The sequence below is a fragment of the Centropristis striata genome, chromosome 17 (assembly GCF_030273125.1).
Source record: "Centropristis striata isolate RG_2023a ecotype Rhode Island chromosome 17, C.striata_1.0, whole genome shotgun sequence".
Classification (NCBI taxonomy): Eukaryota; Metazoa; Chordata; class Actinopteri; order Perciformes; family Serranidae; genus Centropristis; species Centropristis striata.
In genome coordinates, this window is record NC_081533.1 from 22,055,547 (window position 1) to 22,080,756 (window position 25,210).

Genomic DNA, 25,210 nt, shown 5'->3' on the forward strand with positions numbered 1-25,210 from the left:
TTCGGCCAGGTCAGGTGCCAGCCCTTTGCAGAACACCATGCATGAGTCCGGGGTGGGAGATGCCAGAATTTGGTGTGTGTGAGTGTGCAGGGAGGGGTCGGCGGCGGGGGGCATCGCCAGTTGGCAGGCTGGCACACAATGGCTGGCACGATAAGATCCTCCCTCTTCTGCGGGCAGATTTCCTCGCCCATATCTTTTGTTTGGCTTGTTTGGGTTGCGGCTCATCCTGATAAAGGGCACTTTGTTTAGACAACAAAGCGTGAGGGAGGGAGAGAAGAGAGAGATAGAGAGACAAAGAGATAGAAACAGAGAGAGAGAGAGAGAGAAGGGGCATTAAAAAAGGCGGCAAAGGGGGGAGAGCGCCAACACAGATGGAGACATTAAAAGAAAGAAAGAGATAAGTGTTAAAAACAGGAGATATGAGGGGGGGAAAAAACAAAGAAATTTGAAGACATAGTGTGCACTTATCGCCGGATAAGACGATATCGTCACAGATACACACTGAATAGTAGATATACACACAGGCGGGTATGAAAAGATACAATAGAGGAAGGATACTGTTGCAGGCACAGGGACAGCGATAGACAGATAGCGAGGAGAAGAAAGAAAGAGATTTGGAGAAGAGAGCAGGTTCTGCTGGCTGTTGGAAGCCAGCCCGAGTAGTGTGAGGTCATCGACAAAGCTGTGAATGATAGAAACCAGGAGCAGAGGAGGACACAGGACAAAGTACACACACATACACACACATTCCATAGCGGCACATGTACAGTCATTTACGCATACTGTCAAGACTTGCATGACCCCATGCTACACACACAAACACACACATATTTGGTCTGTGCATTTTTCAAGGAAGGACAAACTGATCTCCTGCAGCAGGAAGGGAAAGAAAAGCAGGAGGACACTGAGCAGAAAGTCTGCTCGGCCACATCAAATATTTACTCAGGAGCAGCTGTATTGTCGAAACATTACGCATCGGAGCTGCTCCGTAATTAGGTCGATATTTTCTGCCCCTCTCCCTCTCTCTGTTTCCCTACTTCTCTGGGAGTCCACCCCTCTCCACCTCTCCTCCACACTCCCCTCCCCTCGCCTCCCCAGGCTGCTGAAATGCGTCTTGGCTCGGGACCCATGCCTCTGGCAGCCAGAGTGCTATACATGTGCACAGAACCCCGCTCGGCATAAAATGGCTGCCAGACAGGCTTCTCCTCCTGAAATGTCGACAGCGGTATGCATCTGCAGGGTGTGCGTGTTGCGCGTGCGCACTGTTTTTTTGTGGAGGATATCTGTACGTGTCTGCAAGTGTTTGCGGGCTAGGAACGTGCACCGCCACTGTCAAAAAAAAAGAAAGTTTCCCAAACTATGTGGCTAATTTAATCCACACTGTGTGTGTATGTGCATGTGTGTTCCGCAATTTAGTGGGAACAGAATGGGTTTAATGCCAAAAAATGAGAGGGTGGGTTAGGGAGAGTGTGTGTGAGTGTTTTAGTGATTATAAAATCCAGGCGAGGAACACACTTGGGCGTGGAGAAACCTCACAAGCACTGAGAAACTTTCTTGCAGAGCCAGATTTCTGTTGCCATTACCCCTAATTGCCCTAATCGTTACAGTGGTATGATAAGTATCCCACCGGACAAGAAGGTGTAAGAACTCGTGGACACATCCAAAATACCCACAAGCCCTCTCTTCTACTTTTTTCCCTTGCTTTTTTTTTGCTGAGTAACTGCAGATAATCTGATTCATACGTGGTACTGTTTTTTCACTTCCTTCATGAAGCGGTTTGTTTATTTAAACAAGTGGCAGGGACGGAGAGTGCCAAGAAATGTTGTTTTTGGAAAAGGGCCGTGTGTGTACGTGCGTGTTTATGTGTATGTGTGTGTGTGTGTGAGAGGGCGTGTGTGTGGTGTCTGGCCCTGTGATCGAGGCCTGCCAAGCTCCCAGGGCAAAGCCCAGCCTCCTCGACCGCAACTGTTTATTTACAGGTTACACTACTGTTTATTTGAAGACTATCGGATTGGCCAGGCTTCTGCACAGGACACCTTTTAGATACAGATAACAGGCCTCAGGCCTCAAATATCCCACTTCTTTACTTTGTATTTGGCACTTTATAAACTGCATTTTGTTTAAACTCAGGGGCAATTTATCTGCTTTTAAATCCAATCTTTTTGTAATCCAGAATTCTCTCTCTCTTTTTTTTTTTTTTTTTTACCTGTGTATGATTCAAAATAGTGGCTTCATTTAAATACCTGTTGAGTGGTAAAAGTGATCAGATGTAAAATAAAGTGTTTAGTTGATATAATCTGCACACTTGCAGCCTGACAAATGTGGCAGCACTGTTCAAAACAATGTAATCACCCTGAAAGGAGATGAAGGAGCATGAAGCTGCCCTTCTCGGGTCAAAGGTAAAATGTAATGCAATAGGGGAGGTGTTTCCAGCTCCGGTGCAGGCCTGGCAGATGCGCCATATGCTTGCATCCCACCTTGAGTCATCCAGGTGGTCTCTCCTGGTGCTACAGTGGGGCCTCATGCTGGAAGATGCTGCCTGGGATCTCTAATTGCCACTACCATCTGCTCTTTTTGTCATGGTTGCCTGTTCAACCCTCGAAGAAGAGAAAAAAACACAAAACTCTGATCCGATCTAAAGCTCCCACCTCCACCTCTTTGCTCCTTCATTCCCTGTACCACCTTTGCAGTGTTTACCTCCCCTCCACTCTCCGGTGCTCTTTTCTCTCCCCCGGCCCTTTTCTTTCCCTCTCAGCAGTTCTCAGGGCGCAAGCATAGACTTGGCAGTCGTAACGAGACTGATGGATGACTCTGAAAGTGGCATGGGGGGTGGGAGAAGACAGGGAGACAAGGCCACTGAGCTCCCTGCAATCACTTTATGGACATGTGCTGTGCCAAATCCACACAAACCTCTCCTAACCCACAAAAGCGGCATTGCACAATGTGGATGTGTGTGTGTGTGTGTGTGTGTGTGTGTGTGTGTGTGTGTGTGTGTGTGTGTGTGTGTGTGTGTGTGTGTGTGTGTGTGCACGCATTGGACAACTTGAGGGACTCGCTGCTTAGTGGTGCAAGGCAAAGGCAACTTTGCTGAGACCAGATAATGAATTGAACATGTTGTTCAAGAGTGCGAAGCTTGTAATTTGATATACATTTTTTTGACTATAGTTGATAAAGGGATTAATCAAGGAAAAATGCAAATCATTTTAATGTTCCAGTTTCTTAAATAGTAAGATTTGCTGTTTTTTTCTTTTATATAATTTAATATTTGTATTATTATAAAAAAATATATGAATTCATTAATTATTAATTATTAAATTATTATTCACAGTTTTTCGTGATGTCACCTTGGGCTTTTGGGCATATTTCATTACTTTCTGAAATTTTGTAGACTCAAAAATAATTACGAGGTGCAGCTAACTGCTTTAAGTATCAACAAATTGTTCAGCTTGTGCACATGAGAAATTGAACAGAAATACATTAAAAAATGTCGGACTATTTGATGAAAAAGCATAAGTCACACTTATGATCCTAGGAAGCAGAGCAGAGATGTATTGTGAGACCATAACTTGTGTGTTACTCGTACATTTTTAGGGCTAAGCATACTGGAAAGAGGGGATTTTTTTCTCCTTAACGTATGGTCCTGTTCCCTCCCTACTTTGTCATTGTTGAGCTTCGGCCAAGAACATTCTGTTTTTGCAGTGCTGTTTAATAGTCAAATTTAGGAGAGGGGGAACAAGAGAGAGAGGGAGAGAGACACAGAGAGAGAACAAGTAAGGGATAAATCTTTCAACTTTTTTTCTTCTTTCTCTTCCACCCCCCTCTCTTTCCTTCTCTCTGTAACGCAGCTCATGAGAGCTGCGGCAGGAAAAGGGGTGTTGTTGCAAGGCGAGGGTATCTGAGTTCACTGTCTCTAGCTTCTTGTCTCGGCTCTCTCGTGTTAAAGACGTAGATGATAATCTCCCTGCTGGTTCTCATTGGGCCCTCTCCATCTCGGGGCATGTGTGGGCTTTGGCCAGTTGGATCATTACAGGGGTCCACTCAGACGTTCACTGTTTGGCACGGCAGCAGTTCAGTGCTGCTCCATGTGTGATCGCAGGGCCTCGCTATGTCGAGTCAGTTTTTCTTTCCAGCATATAACATACTGTATGCACAGATTGAAATCTGACTGATTTCTACAGTTAATTTTGGTGTTACACAACTTTTTCTGTTGTGTGATATGAAATGAAAAAAAAGGCCCATATGCCCGTTGGTGATCAACCAGAGCAGGAACCGCTGAGGAATGATAGATTCCCCTCCCATCAAGGCTTCAAGGTAAAATACGTCAGTCCAGGCCATCTCATACCAAAGCCTGCGCACCGTAGCCGGTGGAAAGAATTCCACTCATGTTTCCTTGTATTTCCCCGCCCCTCCTGTCCTCTCTACACGTTTTGTTCTGTGCTCGTACCTTGCACAGCAGGACCGAACACATTCTGTACCCCCCCGCCCCCCTCTAACACTCCCTCAGCCCCTTTGAAAAATTACCCAGAGGTCTGCCGGTAAAAACTTTTCGGCTATCCAGTGTCAGACAGAGAGCTTTTTTCTTCGGTTTGTCTTCCCATTAATGATAATGCTGTTCAAACAAGCCTCTCTTGTTTAATGTACAGTGGGTATGCCCGCCTTGACTGCTAGATAAGGAAAAACATTAAGGCACCCAGGAAGTCCTGAAATGCACTTTGTCTTGCTGAGTGTCTTGACAGAAGTTATTTCTTCATTTAAAGTGACCTCACTTAGGCTAAAGGTGTGAGACAATTTCCATCAGTAAGAAAAAAGTTCTGATTTAATTATTTTTTATGAGTTAGAGGATACGCTGGTTTCAACACCAGGTTATATTTGCTGGAAATAATTAATGCTGGTAGGAAAACCGTGTTTCAGTAAGATGGCATGTTGTTGTCCTCGTGTTAAACTAAGCCCCTCTCCCCTCCCATCTCTCTGTGTGTTTGCAGACTCAACGCAGTCAGGAAGTCCCAGTAACAATGAGCCAGGCAAGAACCCTCTTCCAGGTATGTACAGTATCAGTCGTCCTCCCTCCTCCCTCCTGTCATCGCTCTATTGTTCCTCTGTACAGCGGCCTATGTACACCATAACTAACCTAGTTTAAATAGTGTTGATCTGCCGTGAACTCATTGACTTGCTATAGAAAATAGCAACGCCTTTGAAAGAAAAACCAAAATGTCCTCTACGTCTTTTGTCCCATGTGATCCAGTGTCAACTTTTAAAAAAGCTTTTTTTTTTTAGTACAAACTGACACACTTATTGTTAGTAGTAATTAAACATCCGCTGGCTGTGGCTGTAGTTTTTCCTTGCATAAATGATGAATAAAATCAGATTGACTAATTAAATCTGAATTGTCATCGTTTTAGTGGCAACATCAAACTAAAGATCTGCAGTGAAAACGTTTCAGCAGATTGCTCCGTTGGCTGGTGGCTGAGTGTGTCACAGTGAGCCAGCTGTAGAGAATATTCTCTGACAGCGCTGTTGTTCCCTGGACTGACCTGCGCTGTGTCGTCACAATATTGGAATGAAAATAGTTCGAGAAGTATAATTAGTTTTCTACCTCAAGAGCAGGTTCTGCCGATACAGATGCCAAGGAAAACATGCGAGCGAGCCAATGACTCAGGCCTTGGAGGCCCTCGGCTGTGGCACAGTTCCCCGCAAAAGCCGTTGGCTCACTGGAGGCATTAGGCTTTGTAGGTGCCAATCGAGCCGCCCGCCTATCTTTCTGGCACGGCCTGAGTGCCCTTGGCATTGCATCAAAGCTGAGCCGGAGTCATTTGGGTGTCAATAACTTGTCTGGCTGTTTTACTTGACGTACAGCCTCTGATTAGTGTTGCTGAGTCCTGGGCAGGTCATACAGGAACACAACAAATGCTTTAAAAATATTACCATTTGTTCAGTCTAAAAATAGTTTTCTGAAAGCAGTTTTTTTGTGTTGACCTCATTTTGCTTCCAAAGCGGTTAACACAGTTTATTTACATTAGAAAGAATAAATAATCGTTCATATAAATACTGTCGTGAATTACTCTTTAAGGTGGATTTTTTTTCGCTGTGTTGCTATATCTTACCATAACAGTGTCAATATTGATAGTTATTAAGTTTTGCTTGTGTATTCAATGAAATCGGCAGCGCCTACGGCTCAGCGCGGCCTCGCTCGTTGTGCTCCCAGCAGCAGGAGTCTACATGTCACTCCCTCCTCCTCACACCTGTCCTGTCACTCTTTACTGTGCTGCACACAATGGCTCGCTGCTGTTAGTTTAAACACTTCAACTGAAAAACAAGCACAGTAACTGAAGTATTTTCCTTCTTACAAAACGCTCATTTTCAGCTCTGTCAATCCAGTGCTAGATTATCATGGAAATAGGATTAAATAAAGATGATTTACAGTGAAAAAATACGGGATGAAGTGGTACGCTCACTGACACTGATTTATTCTCTTTTTACCATTTTTAAAAAAAAAGTGTGGGATAACAGTGCCTAAATTCCTGTCTGATGATCTGTCCATGCATATTTGACTGTGGTTAATTGATGACCTCATCTTAGTCCTCTTGTTTCCGTGTGGAGTTATGTTCTTTTTCTAAATATAAAATGTTAATCAATAATAAAACTGAAAACAAGACATTAGGATTTTGTTTATAGGTTTAAGACTGAACTCATATATTCTGTTTCCATTTGTTTTGACTGAAAATATTGCATTAATGACTATATTCTTGCTACATTTCTGATGATTTTCTCTCTGTCTCTCTGTGTCTACAGTCTACTTGGAAGACAGCTTCATCAAATCAGGAGTCTTCAGTGTTACAGAACTGGTGCGAGTGTCCAGAAGTAAGTACATACAGTAGCTGTTTTATCATATTTTATTTGCACTTGTAACCACCGTGCAAACCCACACAGGTGTTTTCCAGTAATCTTCCTCTTATCACTGGTTAGACTTTTGCTCATATTGAAGCTGGGCGGTGCTTTGCTGGGAATCACTTGAGGACACCAAAGTCCATGTACTTAAAAGAATGTTGAAGGTGTAAGTTTCCCTGCCCTAACAGGTGCAACCTAGTTAATATGAGAGTCAGGAGATGTCAATCAATCACAGTCAGAACACGACCCCACACTCCTGAGGTCTAATCAGGCAATTAGAACACCTTTAAATCTCTCGGATGTATTTATATATATCCGGTGTTTTCATATAAACAGAACATGTATCACAGCTTTTATACAAATCCCAACCTCTGACTGTTTACTGAAATCCTCTATACAACTGTAGTGTAGTAAATCCAGTTTGGCCAGTCTGCTTTGCAATAAGAGAGCGCGCAGCCGTCTGTATGAGCCTGTGTGCATCTGTATAGACATGTCTGCCTTTCGCAAATCCGTTGACGGTTGTTCTTCCAGCAGTCCTCTTGCCTCTGATAACTGCGGGCACCCCGAGGCGCCGTTTTCCTGTACTTTAGCTCTGGAACATGCCTGGGGTGCTCAAAGACTCCAGTTGCCCCCAATAACCTGTGTTTAAAAGAAGCATACCTGTGTTGTGCTGTCTGTGTGTTGAAGTATGCACCAGTCTATCCAGAGTGGTGTTTAAATCCTGTTCAATGCTGCAGTCAGGAACACTGAAGTGCAGTTCAAGTCATGTCAGATACGGTGGCTGAGGTAGTGAATTTATTTTTAAGCTAAGATAAAAAACTTTTCTATGCACCAATTTTACTCTGACATGACCATGGAAAGACTCTTTTCTTAATGATAATATTTTATATTATTATACATTAAGCATACAACATTGTCAACTAATTCTAGAAGTGAAAATAAAAAAATGAATAAAAATTATATAAACAGTCAAATAAACACAATCACTGTTTTTTCAGTATCAGTCAGTTGCTGACCATTTAAATAAATAAATAAAATAATAAAAAAATAAGTAGCTAACACCAAGCATAGTTTTCTGTTAGAAAGTCTCCCTATTTAGACAACTTAAATCTTCTAATTTTCTACACCAAATGATTAATTGAGAAAGAAACGGCAAAATAATCGATATTGAAAATAATTGTAAGTTGAGGCCATAAAATGATGATGTGTATTACAGACTTCCTATACCATTCCTATACTCCTATAGTAATGTACCCTTGAACTTCCAACTATTGAAATGAAAGATTTGTATTTCCTCTTCACACGGCTTTCACATAAAGAAATCCTCACATTTGACATAACTGTTTTGGCCATTCGCGTCAATAGACTAAGAACAGCTAATAGTATTTCAAGCTGACCTTGGTTTTTCTTTACCTGCTGTATAAAAGTGTTTCTGATGTAGGAGCATGGGCCAGGTTGTCTTAACTGTCTCATACATCATGCTCTGAAAGGCAGAACCTACTGGTTTCAATGCTCAGAGACTGAATATCCCTTTGAAAGGCTGTGTTTTTGTTTAGTGTTTAATTTGCCCCCTGACCAGATGGCCGCTGCGCTGGCGTGTTTGCTCTCATGTGACCGAGCCCGGGTTTCACTAAAGCCGACTGAAGTCGAGCTGGAATTTTAAAAAGGTCGACGGACACACAGGAATTGTCACTCACTCAGCCGGTCACTCCCTGGGAAGATATCTAAGCAGCCGCTCGTCCGTCATCGCGCTTCTCTCCCAACTCTCCAGGCTGTTGAGACATTCTTTGAAGTCCATCAAAGGGAGCTGCGGAGTTCAAGGCTGACTTGCAATCCAGCATTTTGACGAGGACACTCATTAATGCAACAGGAGCCTCGACTGCAAGCGTTAAGATATTTTGTCAACAGAAAATGTGGGAATGCACTGGCAAATGAAACATTAATGTACATTTGTGAAGACAGTACATTTTCCCTTTATACATTAAAATGAGGTAATCTGCTGGAAGAAATGATTTGCAGCATCATTGTTTTATTTACTGTTTTTATTATGTTAAAAGTCAAAGCTCAGATTATTAAATAGGATGACAGGCATGCCAGCCAAGTGGCATTGCAAATATTGTGCCAAGCCAAGAATGGAGAAAGAGCGATAGAGAGAAACCAGCACAGACAGAAATGGTTGGGGGTATCCTCAGCCATGAATGAAAAAAAAAAACAAAAAAAACAATGGTCTTGTATTCAGCGTCCTCGGGCCGGATGCATTCCTCCACAGACAGCTCGGTATGGGTAGCAGCGGGTAGGGGCCTTTGCCAGGGCTACAGTGGGCTGCCAGGGCGGAGGCTGGCGGAGGGATCGTGCCAGTGGTGAACCTCAGACCACAACAGACGGCGCCACACACTCCATCCTCTCATCGACTCCAAACCAACCAACCGCTCGAGCTGCAGGCTGCCTCGCGGGCCACACACTGACGAGCAAGAGACACAGAGAGACGGAGGAGAGAGTGAGGATGGGTGGTGAACTCCTTTTGTTCTGTAAACACTGGCCCAGCCTCCCTTGAAACAATATCCCTCACCTTGACCGCAGTGAGAAAAACAACACCTTTTCCACTGTAAATCACTATGCGGGGAAACTGCTGAGTTTTTTTATCGGACCATGGAGAAGTGAAGAAAATGTTGATGACTGTGAATTTGGTTTCAGGTTTGCTGAGATTTCCTAGAGATGCCAAGCTCATCTAACATTTAATGCATCACAGAATATTTCATGCTGCTTTTGGTGCTTTTATTGTTACTATTGATATCTTACTGTTGTCTATTTACATAATTAATATTTAGTCAGCATGGCTTGTTCGTGCCATATATAAATAGGATTGAACTCAATAATAATAATGATAATAATAATAAAATGTGTCCATTGAAAATGCAGCTACAGTAGTCTTTCTTGTGAAAATGTTCTTACCTGCAGCCACAATCACTTTAGGTAGCAGTGACTTGTTAAGCGTGTTCAGTAGAAATGCCTGTGATGGTCAGACCTGTCAGTACCTGTGAATAGGGAGCGCTTAATTTAATACACAGGGCATCTAAACACAAAGCGTCAATAACAGTCAGTCAGGCTTTTGTGCAATTAATTGTGCGTCTCTAGATGCAAGGATAGGAAAAGACACAGACGCAGTCCGACAACACTGCTGACATTGAACTTCTTCTTTACAGTGATTACAGTGTAACTGTCTGTCTTTGTTTTCTCTGTGTCCTCTACAGTGCCCATCACCCACGGTGCTGCGGTAAACTTCTCCATGGCTGACATGCCCAGCCAACCCTACTATCATGACCTGAACTCCAGCGTGGGGCTGCATCGCTCCCTGTCCTCTCCTCCCGGCAGGTCAGTGGAAGCTACAGCAACAAAACAAGCTTTTTGGACAAAATGTTCAATCATAGAAGTGACATTGTACATCATTATTAACACAGAAATAAAGAACATGATGTTGGTTTATTTTAAGTTATTTGTATGGGTGTAAATCATAAGTTTAATCACAATATGATATTATAGCGATTTTTTTGGACACAATTCAACATTTGCTGATATCACAAAGTCTGCAATATGAATATATATAGTTAACACAATCAGTGACATTAACTCACAAAAAGCAACTAAAATATGATTTGACAATTTTATTACTGAGCTCTTCTAGATATTTTCATGAAAAACAATCTATTCTTTTTAATAAAAACAATAAAATAAAAGTGGAAAATTTCAAAATAAAGGCATCTTAAAGTATGTTTTCACTTTGCATGGATGATACTGGATTGTTCAGCTCTGACTCGATGGTTAATCTTCGCCAAACATCCACATCAACTGCCTCAAATCAATACAGATGCCATCTTGCAATCCTGAAAGTCATGATACCAAAAATAAATGCCTGTAACCATAAATCTCTCCGTGTCCCACAGCAAAAGGCCCAAAACCGTCAACATGGACGAGAACATGGACACCAGCCCAACAGGACCTGACTTCTACTCGTCACCCAGCTCACCAGCTAGCAGTCGGGCGAACTGGCACGACAGAGATGGAGGTGATTTTCCTGTTTTATTTACCCAACTGTATTTACCTATGGAAGGTTTGTCAGGGTTGAAAGCACTTTGTCAGTAACACCTTTCATCACATTCATAGAGTTACACAAACTTTGAGAGTCAGAGCACAGCCCTTGTGCAACCACAGTCTGACACAGCTCAGCGCTGCACAGCAGCATGTTGACAGAATTTAATGAGGGACAGGAGAGTGCTACTCATTTCACCCTCATCGCATGCAAATAGATTTGATCAAAGCAAACACCTCGCGTTGTTTTTTAACAGCAGCTGAACTCTCTTTAACTTGCAGCCTAGTCAAAAGCTACTGTACATCAATGCCGCCACCCGTTTCATTGCGGATGAACTGCATCTGGTTTCTCTGCACATGAACCTGTTCAACCCTCTTAAAATACATACCATGACAGAGATAGCCGCAGGCATTGCAACTCATATAAATGTTTAAACCCATTTGAACCGCTGTCTGAATATAAATCTGTAAATTCTCTCGCACCTGTCGCCTACACAAAGGAAACATTGGATCCCACAATACAGAGTGTCCGTTACAAGAACAAACTGTTCCAGACGAAATTCACCACTTGGTATCTAAAAAATAGCGGCACTCTAGTTATTTTCACCACTGATGAAGCACTTGATGTGAGTGTTCAAATACTGGTTGTGTCATTTTCTTTATATCCAGACAGTTGAAACACTTTTTATAGAGAAATCCCTATTTTTAACCCTAAGTAGAGCTATTAGACCTGCAGGGCAGACATGTCAGATGACTCCTCATCAGGAAAGCCGGCTATACATCTTGGCTGAACTTGAGAGAAATTCCCCCATCAGTGGAGTTGTGATGATCATGTGCCAACTTTAAGGCACAGGACAAGTTAGAAGGGAATTAAAAAATTAAGCTCACCTAATGAGCACATACATAGGGCTTAGTTAAAAAGGCAGAGATGTGCGTATGAGAAAAACAAGCTGTCCTGCATGCTTGTTTCTGTACGAGAGAGAGAAAGCGAGATCCTCCCGGGACAGCTTGCATGTCTCATTAAGTTGTCTCCTGGTGCAGAGCAGAGCCCGTCACCCTTTTAATTAAGGCCTCACTGTCCCGTGTTTCCGGATCATTCTCACTCTCTGCTGACTTCTCTCTACACTCTGCTGCCCGCACTGCCCCTGGATTTCGCCAGCAGAGGTGGTAGGAAATGACAAAATGATTGGAAATAAAATGTCCCATCTTTTCCTCAGCAAAGCGTTCTGTGGTTTTACCTTTTATTTTGTGCACCTCATCAGTTTTGATTTTTTGTCCAGTCCAGTTTTAAAAAAAATATTTTTCAGCATAATAAGTCTGAGAGAGAAAAACACCAGCTGATGCACGAGAGACACAGCACTGGTGGGATTCAACCACAGCCCAATGTGGGTACAAGAAAATGTAGCCTGTCCCTTTGCACAAGGCCTGAGAGTACTGCTCTGCGTAAACTTAGACGCTTTGGGGCGAGGAGAAAGGGAAAGCAGTGGGTAGAAAACCCTCCAAAGACAGCCATTATTCTGTCAGGAGAGAATAAATGAGAAGTGGGGTGATATTAAACCCATATGAGGCCTCACAAGTGCCAAGTGGTCATTTCTCGCACATGGTTGTCGTTCGACAAAACCTCCCCGTGTAGGGGAAGAAATTGTTTCTCGCTTGTATTTTTCCCTGGGAAAGTACTGCATGAATTAAGAATATTTTTTTTTAAGATTATTTTTGTGAACTAGTCTGGCCTAAATAAAAAAAAACACTTTTTTTTACTTTTTATTTAAGCTATTTAAAGTATTTAATTTTCTGATAATTAATTGTCCAGTTTAATTTCCCGAGGCAGTCCAGTCGATTCTCTGAGGGATTTAATTAGCAGAAAAGAGGAAAAGCTGAATACTTCCACTGCAGAAAATATTTCTTATTTATACATGGGAACATTAAGCAGTGATATCAATCTTCTCTAAGGTATTTCTCCCTCTGACACAAAAATGAAAGCACTTAAGCCTGTATCCTCTTGCAACCTCAGACTGGGAAATCCCCCTGAATTCCAGCCACTTTTGTCGCTATCTTTCTCTGGAGATGAGTGATTCATCCCGTCACTCGGGTGGATCTTTCCCTGTCGTGGGAGGGAAAGCGAGGGATGGGCGGTTGATGCTATGGAAATGCATCAACAACAGGGTTCATATAGCTTATTTTAGGGGTAAAGAAATAGATGATTATAAAGTGATACACCCCGAGAATCTGTGGCAGAGCAGAAAAGCACTTGATGAATGTTCATAGAAGAAGCACGAGCAGACATAGGCCATTGCCTCTCGCATCTATTTGTTATCACGTTCCCTTCAGACACTGTGTCTTACCATGGAAAATTGAAAACCGCACAGCCGTGACAGCAGAACATTGCTCATGAAAGTGTAGAGCAGCAATAATGAGCAACTTGTTAGAGTTTCTGCGCATACTTTTAGTTTATAGAACACGTTTTTCCAAACAAATTTAACGTCTTCTGCAGAGCCTTCAGGATTATTCATGGGGAATTACAGTAGCTTGTCAGACACCGTGTAAGGCCGAGGCGAGCAGATGTTACAGTGTAATGTTCTATTTAAGATTACGTGAGGGTCTTGAAATTCTTAAATCCCATTTGAGCGACCGGCTGCTTTACAACTGTGAATCAGATCACTGGATTTAATTGTCTGCTCAGACATGACAAAAGCCGATTTTTCACAGGACTCGTATTTCTTGGGGATGTCCAAGTGATACCGTAATAATTCCAGAGTGATTCTGACCCTTTGCACTGTCTGTTATTTGAAGAATAAATGTTTAATTGTCTACTACATTTGCTAAAGGCGGGGTGCCCTTGATAATACTAACCCCACGCAGATTAAATTCTTCTTAATTTCAACCGTAATTTATTTCTGGCACTTAATTTCTTTAATTTGCAAGAAATGGGAGTGTTATTAAAATCTGGAGGGAGATATTTTGATTAAATACCAATACTTAAAATTGACTGATATGTTGGCTGATAAAGTGAATTTTTGAGCCCGAATAAAAATGGATATTTTCTATATGGATTTTTCACTGATTTTGCACCAATATGACTATGCAAAGGTACTCGGGAGGCTTTATCAAAGAATATTTAACAATATTTCTCATTATTATGCATTAGATCAACCAATCCTAGAAATGAAAACTGAGAAAACGCATAAAAATAGAATAAATAGCTAAATAAAGATCAGTACAGTGTTTAGTATCATTTAATTGTACTAAAACACCTTATAACACCTTATCTGCATCACACATGCATCTTTTTTCTTGGACTTATGTTCTGTCCTGTACAGATAAAATATTGTCTTTACAAATTCTCTGACCTTGAGCATGCATTCATGTGTTCATGTGTGCTTGTGTGCCTGGCTTTTTTCCCACTAGCAGACATGTCCTCTCCTACCATGAAGAAGCCAGAGAAGCCGCTGTTCAGCCCCACCTCCCCGCAGGACTCCTCACCACGACTCAGCACTTTTCCTCAGCCTCATCACCCCGGCCTAACAGGTGTAGGACACAGTGGTGAGTCACTGTTGACTTTTACCACCAGCTCTCTTGCTAACTCTGGAGCTCGAATCGATTTTTTTCCTCATAAACACAGTGGGAAAATCTATGTCGCAACTTAATTTACCCTGTCAGATCAATGATGATCGCTTTATCTTAACTCACACAAACACTCAATCTCAATCTTCCCTCCGACTTTCTCTCTTGCAGTTATATCGACGAGGAGCCCCCCACCACACTCGCCCCTGCAGTTCTCGGCCTCGGCTATCTTGCCTCCGGCGCCATCGCCCTACTTTTCGCACACCACCATCCGCTACCCGCCCCACCTCAACCCAGCTGATCCCCTCAAGAGCTACGTGCCGTCATACGACCCGTCCAGCCCACAGAGCAGCCAGGTCAGTCTTTTTTCTTTTTTTTTTCCTTTTTTTTTGGCTTTGCAGAAGCTGGTTTGTAGGCCAGAAGTCAGAGGCTGGTTTGGCAAGAGCTTCATGGCCTCCAGTAGTCTGTTAGTTATCTTGTTCAGCTCTATTCCCATCTGACCTGAGAGGAATTATAGCATGCCTTTATCATAATTTCATTACTGCCTCATTGGACTATTTGTAAATAGAGAAACACACCCCTGCCTTGCTTTTTTTTCTTTTGACTGAAACCTGCTCCTGTTCATTCATTATGTCATTAGAATGACACGTTTATAAAACTGTTTTTACTCAGTACTTCTTTTCTCCAGAACATCTAAAAAAAGAATTGTTTTATAAAACCCAAATTAGACATTTAAGCCCTTAAGCTGTGATTTATTTTGTCCTGGGAACCACTAAATGGACACATGTCTCTTCATTTAGCACTGTAGGGAAGTAACACTGGTCAGAAACCTATAATTACAATAGCTCTCAAAAAGAGTTGACGAATTAGATTCATTTACAGTGAATTAAATCATGGTTAAATTAAACCACTTTTCATTTTGCGTGCAACCCCAGACTGAACTTTGTGGAGCACTTCAATTGACAGAGAAGTGTTTATTTTCTGTTTGATATAATGCTTGTGGCAAAGTTATAGTACGTTCTCAACCTTATATTTGTAGTCATGCAGAAAAGAAAAAAAAAAAGAACTCAATGACCATAAAAGCGTCAAGAACTATTGCAATTGCAGTCACACATGACATACAAAACTGTATCAAGACATTGTAGTAAATCAAATAGCTTTAGGCTTTTATATATTCTGGGTATACACTGTAGCCAGTGTGTTGGAGAGAGAGCAGGCGTCTCTATAGATGAGAGAGCCGTGTGATATTTATGTGAGTTTTATATCCCCGCTGTTCTCACTGTAAACAAAGGCCTCGTAGACGGCTCCATCTCCAGAGCAGGGAGCGGGTTAGAGGGGTGGGGGGGTAGAGGTAGTGGTGGTGGGGGGCTGTTACTCTAGAGAAAAACCGCGGGGAATGATAAAGGTTGTAAATATTTGCCGTTGCCGGGGCCCGGCTCTTGTGCAGAATTAACTGGCCCTCTGCTGGGGTGCTGGAGAACGGAGAGAGAGGGATGGGGGGGTGGCGGCGGTGGGCTAGTGAGTAAGGTCCAGTAGGGAAGAGAGAACGCTGGAAGACCAGTTGGGGGAGTAGGGAGGAGGGGAAGGCTCAGCAAATAACACAGCGCTTATAATCCCGTGGACGAGTGCCAGAATGTTTTTATGCTTGCTTAAACGCAGATTATATTACACTCTAATTAAACATTCTATTCACATCGAAGGGAACCCTGTGGACACAATTCTTTTCCAAAAAGGCCTGTTTGAGTTTTGAACTTGGGGCGGCCCTGAAATGAACGCCCCAGACAGTCTCCAGCCGTCTGAAAGAGTAGCTCCCACTAGCTTCTTTTATTTCTTTCTCTATATATATAGTCTCTCTGCCTCGCTCTCTGTTCTCGTACATTCACACCATTGTAACAGGTCACTCTGCAGCCTTCTCTGTCTTTTCATGCCCTCCTAAATTCCATTTATGAGCGCCATTAAAATCATTGTTTAAAATCATGTAGGAAATCCATCGTCAGTGACTGAGGATCTATTGTTGCTCCTGCCCCCCAGAGTTTTAGTAATAACTGTGACAGCACAGCGACTAAAAGTACTAAAATCTTTTCTTCAGACGGAGCAGAAAGTGTAAGAGTGAGCGGTCCAGTCACCTTTTGTTGTTGATTTTAGGTCTGTGAGGGCAAACTGAGCCGTTAAGGGGAGTTTACCCCCTCAAAAGCAAGGACAGGACATTAAGTTTGTTTAGTGCTTACCGTTTTGGAAAAGTGTAGTTTGTTACATGCTTGTATTGTTTTATTGAGATCTGCCAGACTGCACATTTACAAGCGAACAAGAGCTTGTAAACATAAGCCACTGGACACAGTTTGCCTGTCCTCACACATAAGCATTGGTGGCAGACTAAACTAATTCTTGCTTTTAGTAGTACTTTTAGCAAAGCATGCTTGTCTGTGCTTTTTGCCGTATTTTTCCTGTATGTTTATTTCTCCTCATAAATTACTGGCAGATATTGATATTTGTCTATGGACATCCAAATGTCCATTTTTACAACTGTTCTACCAAACAGAACAAAAGCTGATAAGCTCCAGAGATGCAGTAAACCACTCCACATATGTTTGTCATGAATATCACTTAAATCTGGATAAATAATTATTTGAGAGTGAAATGCTTGTGCTGAACTGTGTTTTCGTGTTATCACACGCAGCCTAACAGCAGTGGTCAGGTGGTAGGAAAGGTCCCAGGCCACTTCACCCCCGTTCTGGCTCCCTCCCCACATCACGGCGCTGTGCGACCTGTCTCGCTCTCCATGCCAGACACCAAGCCCATCACCACATCCACAGAAGGTGAGTCGGTACTATGGGTACATGAGCACTGATTGCAATAAATTCATCTGCAATTATTTTCAATTAAAAACCATTACAACAATAACAAAATAGTATTTGGGTAAAATATTCCCGTGATTGTTGTCCAAATGGCTGAATAATTAGAGTGGGCCCAAAATTGAACCTTGTGGGACTCCATATTCACTTTTTGCCATTTTTTGTATGTAATGTTGACAACTGACTGGCACTAAGTCACTGTGGATAAGAGCAACAGCTACGTGTAAATTCCTGAAACACTAATTAATGCAAGTTTGTGTATTTGTGTTTTTGTGATGGTGTGTTAGGCTACTCAGCCCCTGGCACCCCGACGGCTAACCGTTTTGTCGGCCTGAGCCCAAGAGATCCCGCCTTCCTCCACCAGCAACAGGTGAGATCTCCCCCCCTCAAGCACTTACCTGCTCCCCTTATCCTTTCATTTTCTGTCCCCCATCTCCCTGCACATCAGATATGAAATCGCTGCCCTCTGCAAAAGCCTGTCGCATTCTGAATTTGATTTGCTGGAAGCATTAAACTCTCTCGTTAGATCATAGAATTTCTAGGTCAGATCAGAGCATTCATAGGCTGAGGTCAAACATAGAGCATTTACTATTGGCATAAAAATAGCAACATATCGATTATTTTCAGACCTCAAAAGGATTAAGCTTTAACACAGACAGAAGACAGCTGAAGTTATGGATATGGTAGTCTTTTTTTCTGTTTTTTTAATGCTACGTTTTATTTTAAACACTTGGAGTTTATTAACAAGCACCCTCATAAGATCCTTAACCCTCTGAACCCTAATCGATTTCGGGGCATTTTTTGCTCCTGTTATATGGCTTTTGTGCAGAATAAGACAGTTATAATGTCAGTGTAACTGTCTAGATTTCTTCTTTAATCTTGTCTTCTGCTCTTAACTCTGTGTAAACAGTCCAATCAGAGTTTCACTGAAATGTTGTTTTACGTGACTGTTGGTCTCAGCTGAGTGATTCATGGCTTTTCAGTAGCGCGGAATGTAATGTTTTTTACAGGTAAAGTAGTAGTACTAGTTTATTTTGAGTTTTAAATGAGTCATGTAGAAAGAAGTGATTTTGATGAATTATCATCAAAAAATATTGTTGGTGTTTTTCCTAACTAACTTGTCACATGATTCATTTAAGAACTGTAGGTAGGTTTAGTGATAAATTGTGTAATATTGGTGATGGTTTTTTTTTTTTTAAAGAAATGCTTTTCATAGCCACAGTTTTTGGGATTTAGAGGGTTAAACGACCAACAATTGAATGTCTTTAGTATGTCCATTAGCTGAATTTGAGTAGATTATACCAATTTTATATTACAAATGTGCTTGTAATGTCACTGATCCATGCAGATGTATCTAAAAAACCAGCAGCTTACTACATTTGCTCTTGAATTTTTACTACAACCCCAATTTCAAAGAGATAGGACATTGTCGAAAATGTGAATATAACAGAAGCAATAAATTCTTTTTCACACATGTTGAATTGAAAACTCTACAAAGACACTATATTTTATGTTGAAACTTATTTGTAAAGATACAATTAATTCTAAATTTGATGCATTCGGTTTTTATTTACATTTTTCACAACGTGCCAACTTTTTTAGAATCAGGGTTATATTTATGAATATAAAAGAACTTTGAGTGTGTTTTTTAAAACCTACCACCTAACTAGAAAAAGCCATGTATTTCCTAAAGCTTCTTTAAAGAAAGTCAGGAAATTCACTGTCATTGTGTGGCCACTGCTCAGAAGATGGATGGGACATGTGGGTGTCTTTGAAAATGTAATGTGCTCAGCTCTATTTCCTTCACACATTGCTTCAGAAACACTCACACACACATGTACACACACAAATACCAAATGTAATCAGTAGACTCATTTACGGTACACAAGCTGAATATTTAGCGTTGGCGTCACACAGTTGCCCCAGCAGCGGTCCTAAGGCAGATGTGGTCACCCTGTGTGTTTGAGTGTGTGTGTGTATGTGTGTGTCTGTGAGGTTAGGAGTGTTGCGGTGTTGTCGGACGGGAGAGAGTGCTCTCCCCCACCCCGTCTTATTGAAAGCTCTGGTCTCAGGCCAAGGCTTTTCCAACCACAACTAATTGAATGCATCTGCACGCGGCTACATAATGATCGCTGGGTTTCTCCTCAGCTCGCTTTTTTTTTTAATGTTTAGTAAAGATGACAAAGCTGGCCTCTGTTTCCTCACTCCTCTTTCTGTTTTTCTTTTTCTCCCTCTGCCTTTCTTGCTCCCCATTTATTTCTGAAAATCAGAGAAGGCAAAAAAAAAAAAAAAAATACCGGTGGATGTTTGTCAGCAGTCATGGGATGCTTTTCTTCCACTCGGGAGGAGAAGGAGGAGGAGAGGGAGGATTCACTTGGCTGATGTCGCGTAGTTTGTCTTCCACATTTTCTTGTAGCCCTACCACTTCTTTCAGTGAGGCACAAAGTGACTACACAAGACAGCAGCAGTCTGAGTGGAGCTGCATGAGCCACTGAATGTTTTCTGAAGCTTTGCCCCCGGAGGCTCTAAGGCTTTTTTGTTTTAAATTTGTAAATCAGCCAGATATATAAATACCCTCCGAAAAAATACAGTCGGATAATCTAATTTTAAAAATGCTGTTATTTTTTCTTGATAATTTGTATAATCCTAAAACATACTTGTGTGATTGAAACAAAGTATTTTTAAACACAACCAGATTGCATATCTTCGACAGTTTGGAAAGAGTAAAAAACAGTCGCTTAAAATATAAATAAAAGAATGAAAGATTTGTTAGCACAACAGTGACACCTTTCTAGAAGGTTATTACGTTTATACCGAGATGAATAAATGTTCTTGTCGGCTTAAGGAACTCTAAACAGTCTTCTCATTGATTCATCATGCTTCTGCTTGTCACAGTTGTTTTTGTTTTCTGTGGTATGATTTAACGGCCTGGGTTCTGGTCTTGCGGAGCGGGCCGACACCGAGCCAAGTCCCTCAGGACTAAACACTTTCACCCAATACTCTGTCATTGTCCTCATCTGGCAGTGGGGATGTTTATTGTGTGGGATCCATGAGGCTTACCGACACTTTTAGCTGTTTAGCTGCAGCCATAGGCTTGGTGGGAAAGGGAAACACGTCACACACATATGGCTAGAGAGTTAAGGTTTTAAACTGGGTCTTTGTCTGTGTGACGGATAGAGGTCATGACTTGCACTGCATCTACCTCTGCTGCTGATTTTTTTTTTTTTTTTTTTAATAGAGGGAAAAAAACAGAAGACTTGGAAGACAGTTTAATTTTTTGGAACACTGGAATCATTGTTTTAATATTAAGCACATACATAAATCTCCTGTTACTTGTACAAACTGCTACTACAGTGTTAACCCCAAAGTATGAATGATAATTATATTATTTTATTACTATTAAACTTAATAGTCATCTAATAACTTGGTAGTAAAGCAATTACTTTTCAGAGCAGTGCCTATTTTAAAATGTGGCACCACAAAAATAGATGTACCGAGACACACACACACACACACACACACACACACACACTAACTCACTCACACAGTAGGCTTCAAAAATGGAAAAACAAAACAAAACAACACCACCACACGCTCCCACACCTGCTCTACGATTCCCAGGCAGCGAATGTGTGAAAACCCTCCATTCATCTCTCGCCTTGGTTAACCCCTCAAGGGAATGCCACCATCTAGCATTCCGCAGGGAAAGATCCGTGATCAGATGTCATTTGGTATTATCTAAGGAAGGATCCTAATCCACAATCTGCCCGCATCTGTTTGCTAACGTTCCCCGGCTCCGTCCCCCTTTTCCCCGCTGCCTGTGCCACTCTGATGTGCCAGTGCCAGCGGACAGATGGCGAGCCCCTCGAGGAGCGGTGGCACCGAGCGTCTGGCCCAACCCGCACATTCTCTCCAAGCTTTTGTCAGGCTGGAGAGCGCGGGAGCGGCGTGGGGGTTTAGTCTCCCAACCTTTCCCTGAATGCAGAGAAAACACACTGAATGGAACAAGATGCATTGTTTCCTACTCAGTTTAAATTAGCAGCCGTTGATCAAGTAAAACTAATATATCAAACTATAAGGTTATTACATCCCTGAAAGGCTTTAGAGATTTATCATTAAAATACTGTTTCTTGCCACTACTTTACATTAATTCCAGAAAATTCAGCCACATAATAAAAACACATCACTGTATTTAAGTATTGGTTAAGTGGGAAACCATCATCGTCTCCTGATGTGTTCAACCAGGTGCTCGGAGGAGAAAGAAAACATTTCTTGACCGCTGCAAATGGCTTTGAATATTCAGCGTATATCTGATTAAATCTCTCTTAAGAGCCTCTGCGAAACGTCTGCCACTGCACGCAGAGTGCTAACAGTGCAGTTTTATCCCGATGCATTACTAAATGAATGTGTTGACCACAGGGCAAGGTTAGGTTGGTATTGGCAGAGATAGCTCTCAGCTGGATTGCCGACACGTGCGCTCGCATAATGCATGCAAAGGAGACACAGTTTGTGTGTGGCTTTTTTGTTGCAGTAATTTGTAATCTGTATGTAAGGTTGGCATGTCTTAAGAGCGAGGGAATAAGGGGGTTTGCGTGTGTGTGCATGTGTGTGTGCGTGTGTGTGAGCGTGCTGTTTAACTTCATTGTAATTCTGACCCCTAATCAATAAAAACAGTTTAGCTAATGAAAAAAAGTCTGCATGCTTGAGGGCATGCATACTCCTTCCTGAATCTGAAAGTGCACTTACAGTGAAGCAATGATTATCGACAGGGTGCATGCATCCAGTGGATTGCATGGCTTCATCGGCTAACCATCTTTAAAAGCAGCTCACAGATGAACTACAAATATGATGCCACTCACTTGTGACTAACTAACTCAGTTTTTTTACTTCCAGGTTAGCTGTCACCACTAACTGTGATTGCATGCTTTTTCTTTCTGTCTGTTTTATCCATAGCTTTGATTTTACTGTTATGTTCACCAGCACATATTGAATTCCATTCACCATTATTTCACATTGTCAGTAACAGCTAGGACTTTGGAGTCATTTTTATTCCTGCTGCTCCTGCTCTAGGCTCTTCTGCATGCATTTGTGTATACAGTGTTGAGTTGTAGTGTAATCTGAAGTGGAAGTTGTCTTGGCCCAGTGATCTGACTGCTAGGTTTCAATTGACAGCTGAGGAAGTGTGACTGGAGCGTGACTCAAAACGGCAGGCATTATGGCCCCAGTGCCACTGACGACACTTTGGGGATTACTTGGCAAAGGTAATCTTTTCATTCTTTCATGCCGTCTCTCTGTCTCTCTTACACCACACAAGCACACAAACACACACACACACACACACACACACACACACACACACACACACACACACACACACTTCAATTAATAGCACATATAATAAATGAGTTTCTCAATTTTCTTACATTTTTAGAAATTCTCATATATAAATCTAATGTAACTGATCTGTGGCTGTGAGTGTCAATACTGAAAAGTTAACATTTTTGTTCCCTCATCTACCTTGTCACTCCTTCCTTATTTCCCCAGCAATTTCACATTTTTTTATTAGTACATTTTTTCTCTAATCTTAAAGGGATAGTTGAGATTTTTTTATTTTATTTTTTTTAAATGAATGAGGTCAGAATCAAAATGTATTTGAGTCACATAAAAAAAGGCCCACCGAAAGTTGAAGTGTAATCTAAATTTACACTTTGGTGAAGCCAAACAAACCCTTAAAACACCAAAGTCCCACAGTAACAGAAGCAAACTAAACCATTGAGGCTGCGGTAAACCAGCAGCTCCCATGTTCTGTGAGGTAAAATTACAGTTCTTGTCAATGGAGTCTGATGACTTTCATGAGAGCATAGAATTACTTTATTTCCCCTCATTTCAACTTAAATGAGGCTGTTTCATGGCAAGGTAAAGCAGTGAAAATATAATACACGACCTCACTTAAAATACATTTGAACTGTCCCTTTAAGAGAGCATTGCTTTGGTTAAGCTACAATATATTGTGGGACTAGACCAGAATATTTAATATTTATGTTTAGGAGATTTTTCTGTCAACTTGTCAAACTTAATTTATATCATATTTGATCCAGGTTTCCAAACATAACATTCCTCTTGGACTCACACCCAACAAAAACAAAATGTTCTCATTTCATAACACAAACTTTTGATGAAGCTAATTAGACCAAATGAAGTCCAACCATGTAGAATAAAGGAAGTCATTTCAGGTCAGCTTTTGAAGCCACGTGAGGATGTTTTACTTTCCACATTGTAACAAGCTTAGCTTTGTTTGACTTTATGCTGAAGTCATGCTTTACTCTCGTTAACTTAAAGTTACAGAAAGCCTCCCACCTCTTCCTCCCCCTCCCCCTTCATCTCCCCCCTCTGCCTCCATACTGTATCTCTCCCTCTCCGGGGGGAAAAAACCTGAACCATTTCACCATGGCAGAGCGAGCAAGCTGAGCTAAGCCTTTTCCTGTTACGTCTCCCTTTTCCCCTTTTCCATGGAAGTGTAGATCGTGTGTGTGTGTGTGTGTGTGTGTGTGTGTGTGTGTGTGTGTGTATGTGTATGTGTATGTGTATGTGTATGTGTATGTGTGTGTGTGTGTGTGTGTGTGTGTGTGTAGAGCTCATTTTGTGCCCGCTGAAGTTAGAAACTCTTTCACAAACACACATGCACACAGCAGAACCCCCTTCAATAGGCCTCCTAATAGGCCAGTGGAGGTAGCAGAGAAAAATGTCCCCTGCAGCAGCTCGAGGTCTCTTATTTTACTCACACACCAGCTAACTCCTCCTCTTTTCTCCATGTGAGTGTACAGTAATGAGCACAGATAAAATAGATCCCAACTGAATTTAGTTAATTTTGTTACAAAGATGGGATGGTAATTCCATTCTACTTTTTTCCTCTTTGATGGATTATTCACATAAAACTATTCAACATATAGATGGAATCAGTCGGATTTCTCTTTTATCTCGCTTGCCCTTTAAACGGAGCGCTCCGCAATGCCTCTTCACTACTAGCCCCCAAATTAAAACGCTGCCAGACTCGCATGTTGCCATTGTGCAGGAAATGGGTCAGCAATCCATTAAGATGCCATTAGATAATCTAATTTAGGGAGCTAATCCTTAAACGAAGCACGCTGTATGCCCGGGCTGTGCTTGCAGGGAGTAGAATTAGTGAGGTTTGGGAGCTTGGACAGGGCAAGGGGAGGCCATCTTGAAGGTTACCTAAGGAAATACAGCAATGGAGGTCAGATATTTTTTTGGTCCAGTGTGCAGAAACAACATTTTATATGGGGACAAAATACATAGAAATAGTGCCATTTTCATGCAAATTTTGCCATCTTGGTAAGTTGCAATGAACGGGAACCACTTGACCAGTTGGAACCACAATACCCATAATTCCTGTAATGTGGCCTGCATTTTTAACGTGTATGTCAATATATCATGTGAAATGCTTTTAAAGGTACAGGAAGCAAATTCTAAACCCCTGAACTTTCTTCGCATGGAGCCCTCACTTGCTTTTTAGGACTCAGTCTCAATGAGCAGTGATGGGAGACTTCCAGCTCCCTGCTTTGTGATTTAACCTTATCATAGAAGAGTTCTTTACATAGAAATTCTTCCAAGTGCAGCTTTAGGTTATGGGATGCAGATACAGACTGACAGCCATCGATTTTAACAAGATTAAAACCGATCTGCCGGTTTAGTGTGCACAAAGGCCCGCAAGTCCGCTTTTGTAGCTGTGTGGTCCCCCTTAATGTAAGCCATTACCTGAGAGGAGTCTCATAAGGAAAGAGAAACACAGAGGTGGAAGGAGGGAG

At 41.8% G+C, this 25,210-nt stretch overlaps 1 protein-coding gene across 6 annotated transcripts in view; it reads left to right on the plus strand.

Annotated features, from left to right (window-relative positions):
- Window positions 1-25,210, plus strand: part of LOC131989058 (nuclear factor 1 B-type-like) — a 67,912-nt gene that overhangs the window by 35,160 nt on the left and 7,542 nt on the right. For 2 of the 6 annotated variants that reach the window (XM_059354225.1, XM_059354223.1), the window contains exons 3-11: window positions 4,983-5,039; window positions 6,790-6,858; window positions 10,137-10,257; window positions 10,827-10,948; window positions 14,377-14,511; window positions 14,704-14,888; window positions 17,210-17,348; window positions 17,672-17,754; window positions 22,557-22,645. In XM_059354225.1, coding sequence (XP_059210208.1) covers window positions 4,983-5,039; window positions 6,790-6,858; window positions 10,137-10,257; window positions 10,827-10,948; window positions 14,377-14,511; window positions 14,704-14,888; window positions 17,210-17,348; window positions 17,672-17,754; window positions 22,557-22,645 — 1,000 coding nt within the window. The remainder of the gene's footprint in view (window positions 1-4,982; window positions 5,040-6,789; window positions 6,859-10,136; window positions 10,258-10,826; window positions 10,949-14,376; window positions 14,512-14,703; window positions 14,889-17,209; window positions 17,349-17,671; window positions 17,755-22,556; window positions 22,646-25,210) is intronic. The other 4 variants (XM_059354226.1, XM_059354224.1, XM_059354228.1 and 1 more) reach the window with 3 other exon arrangements.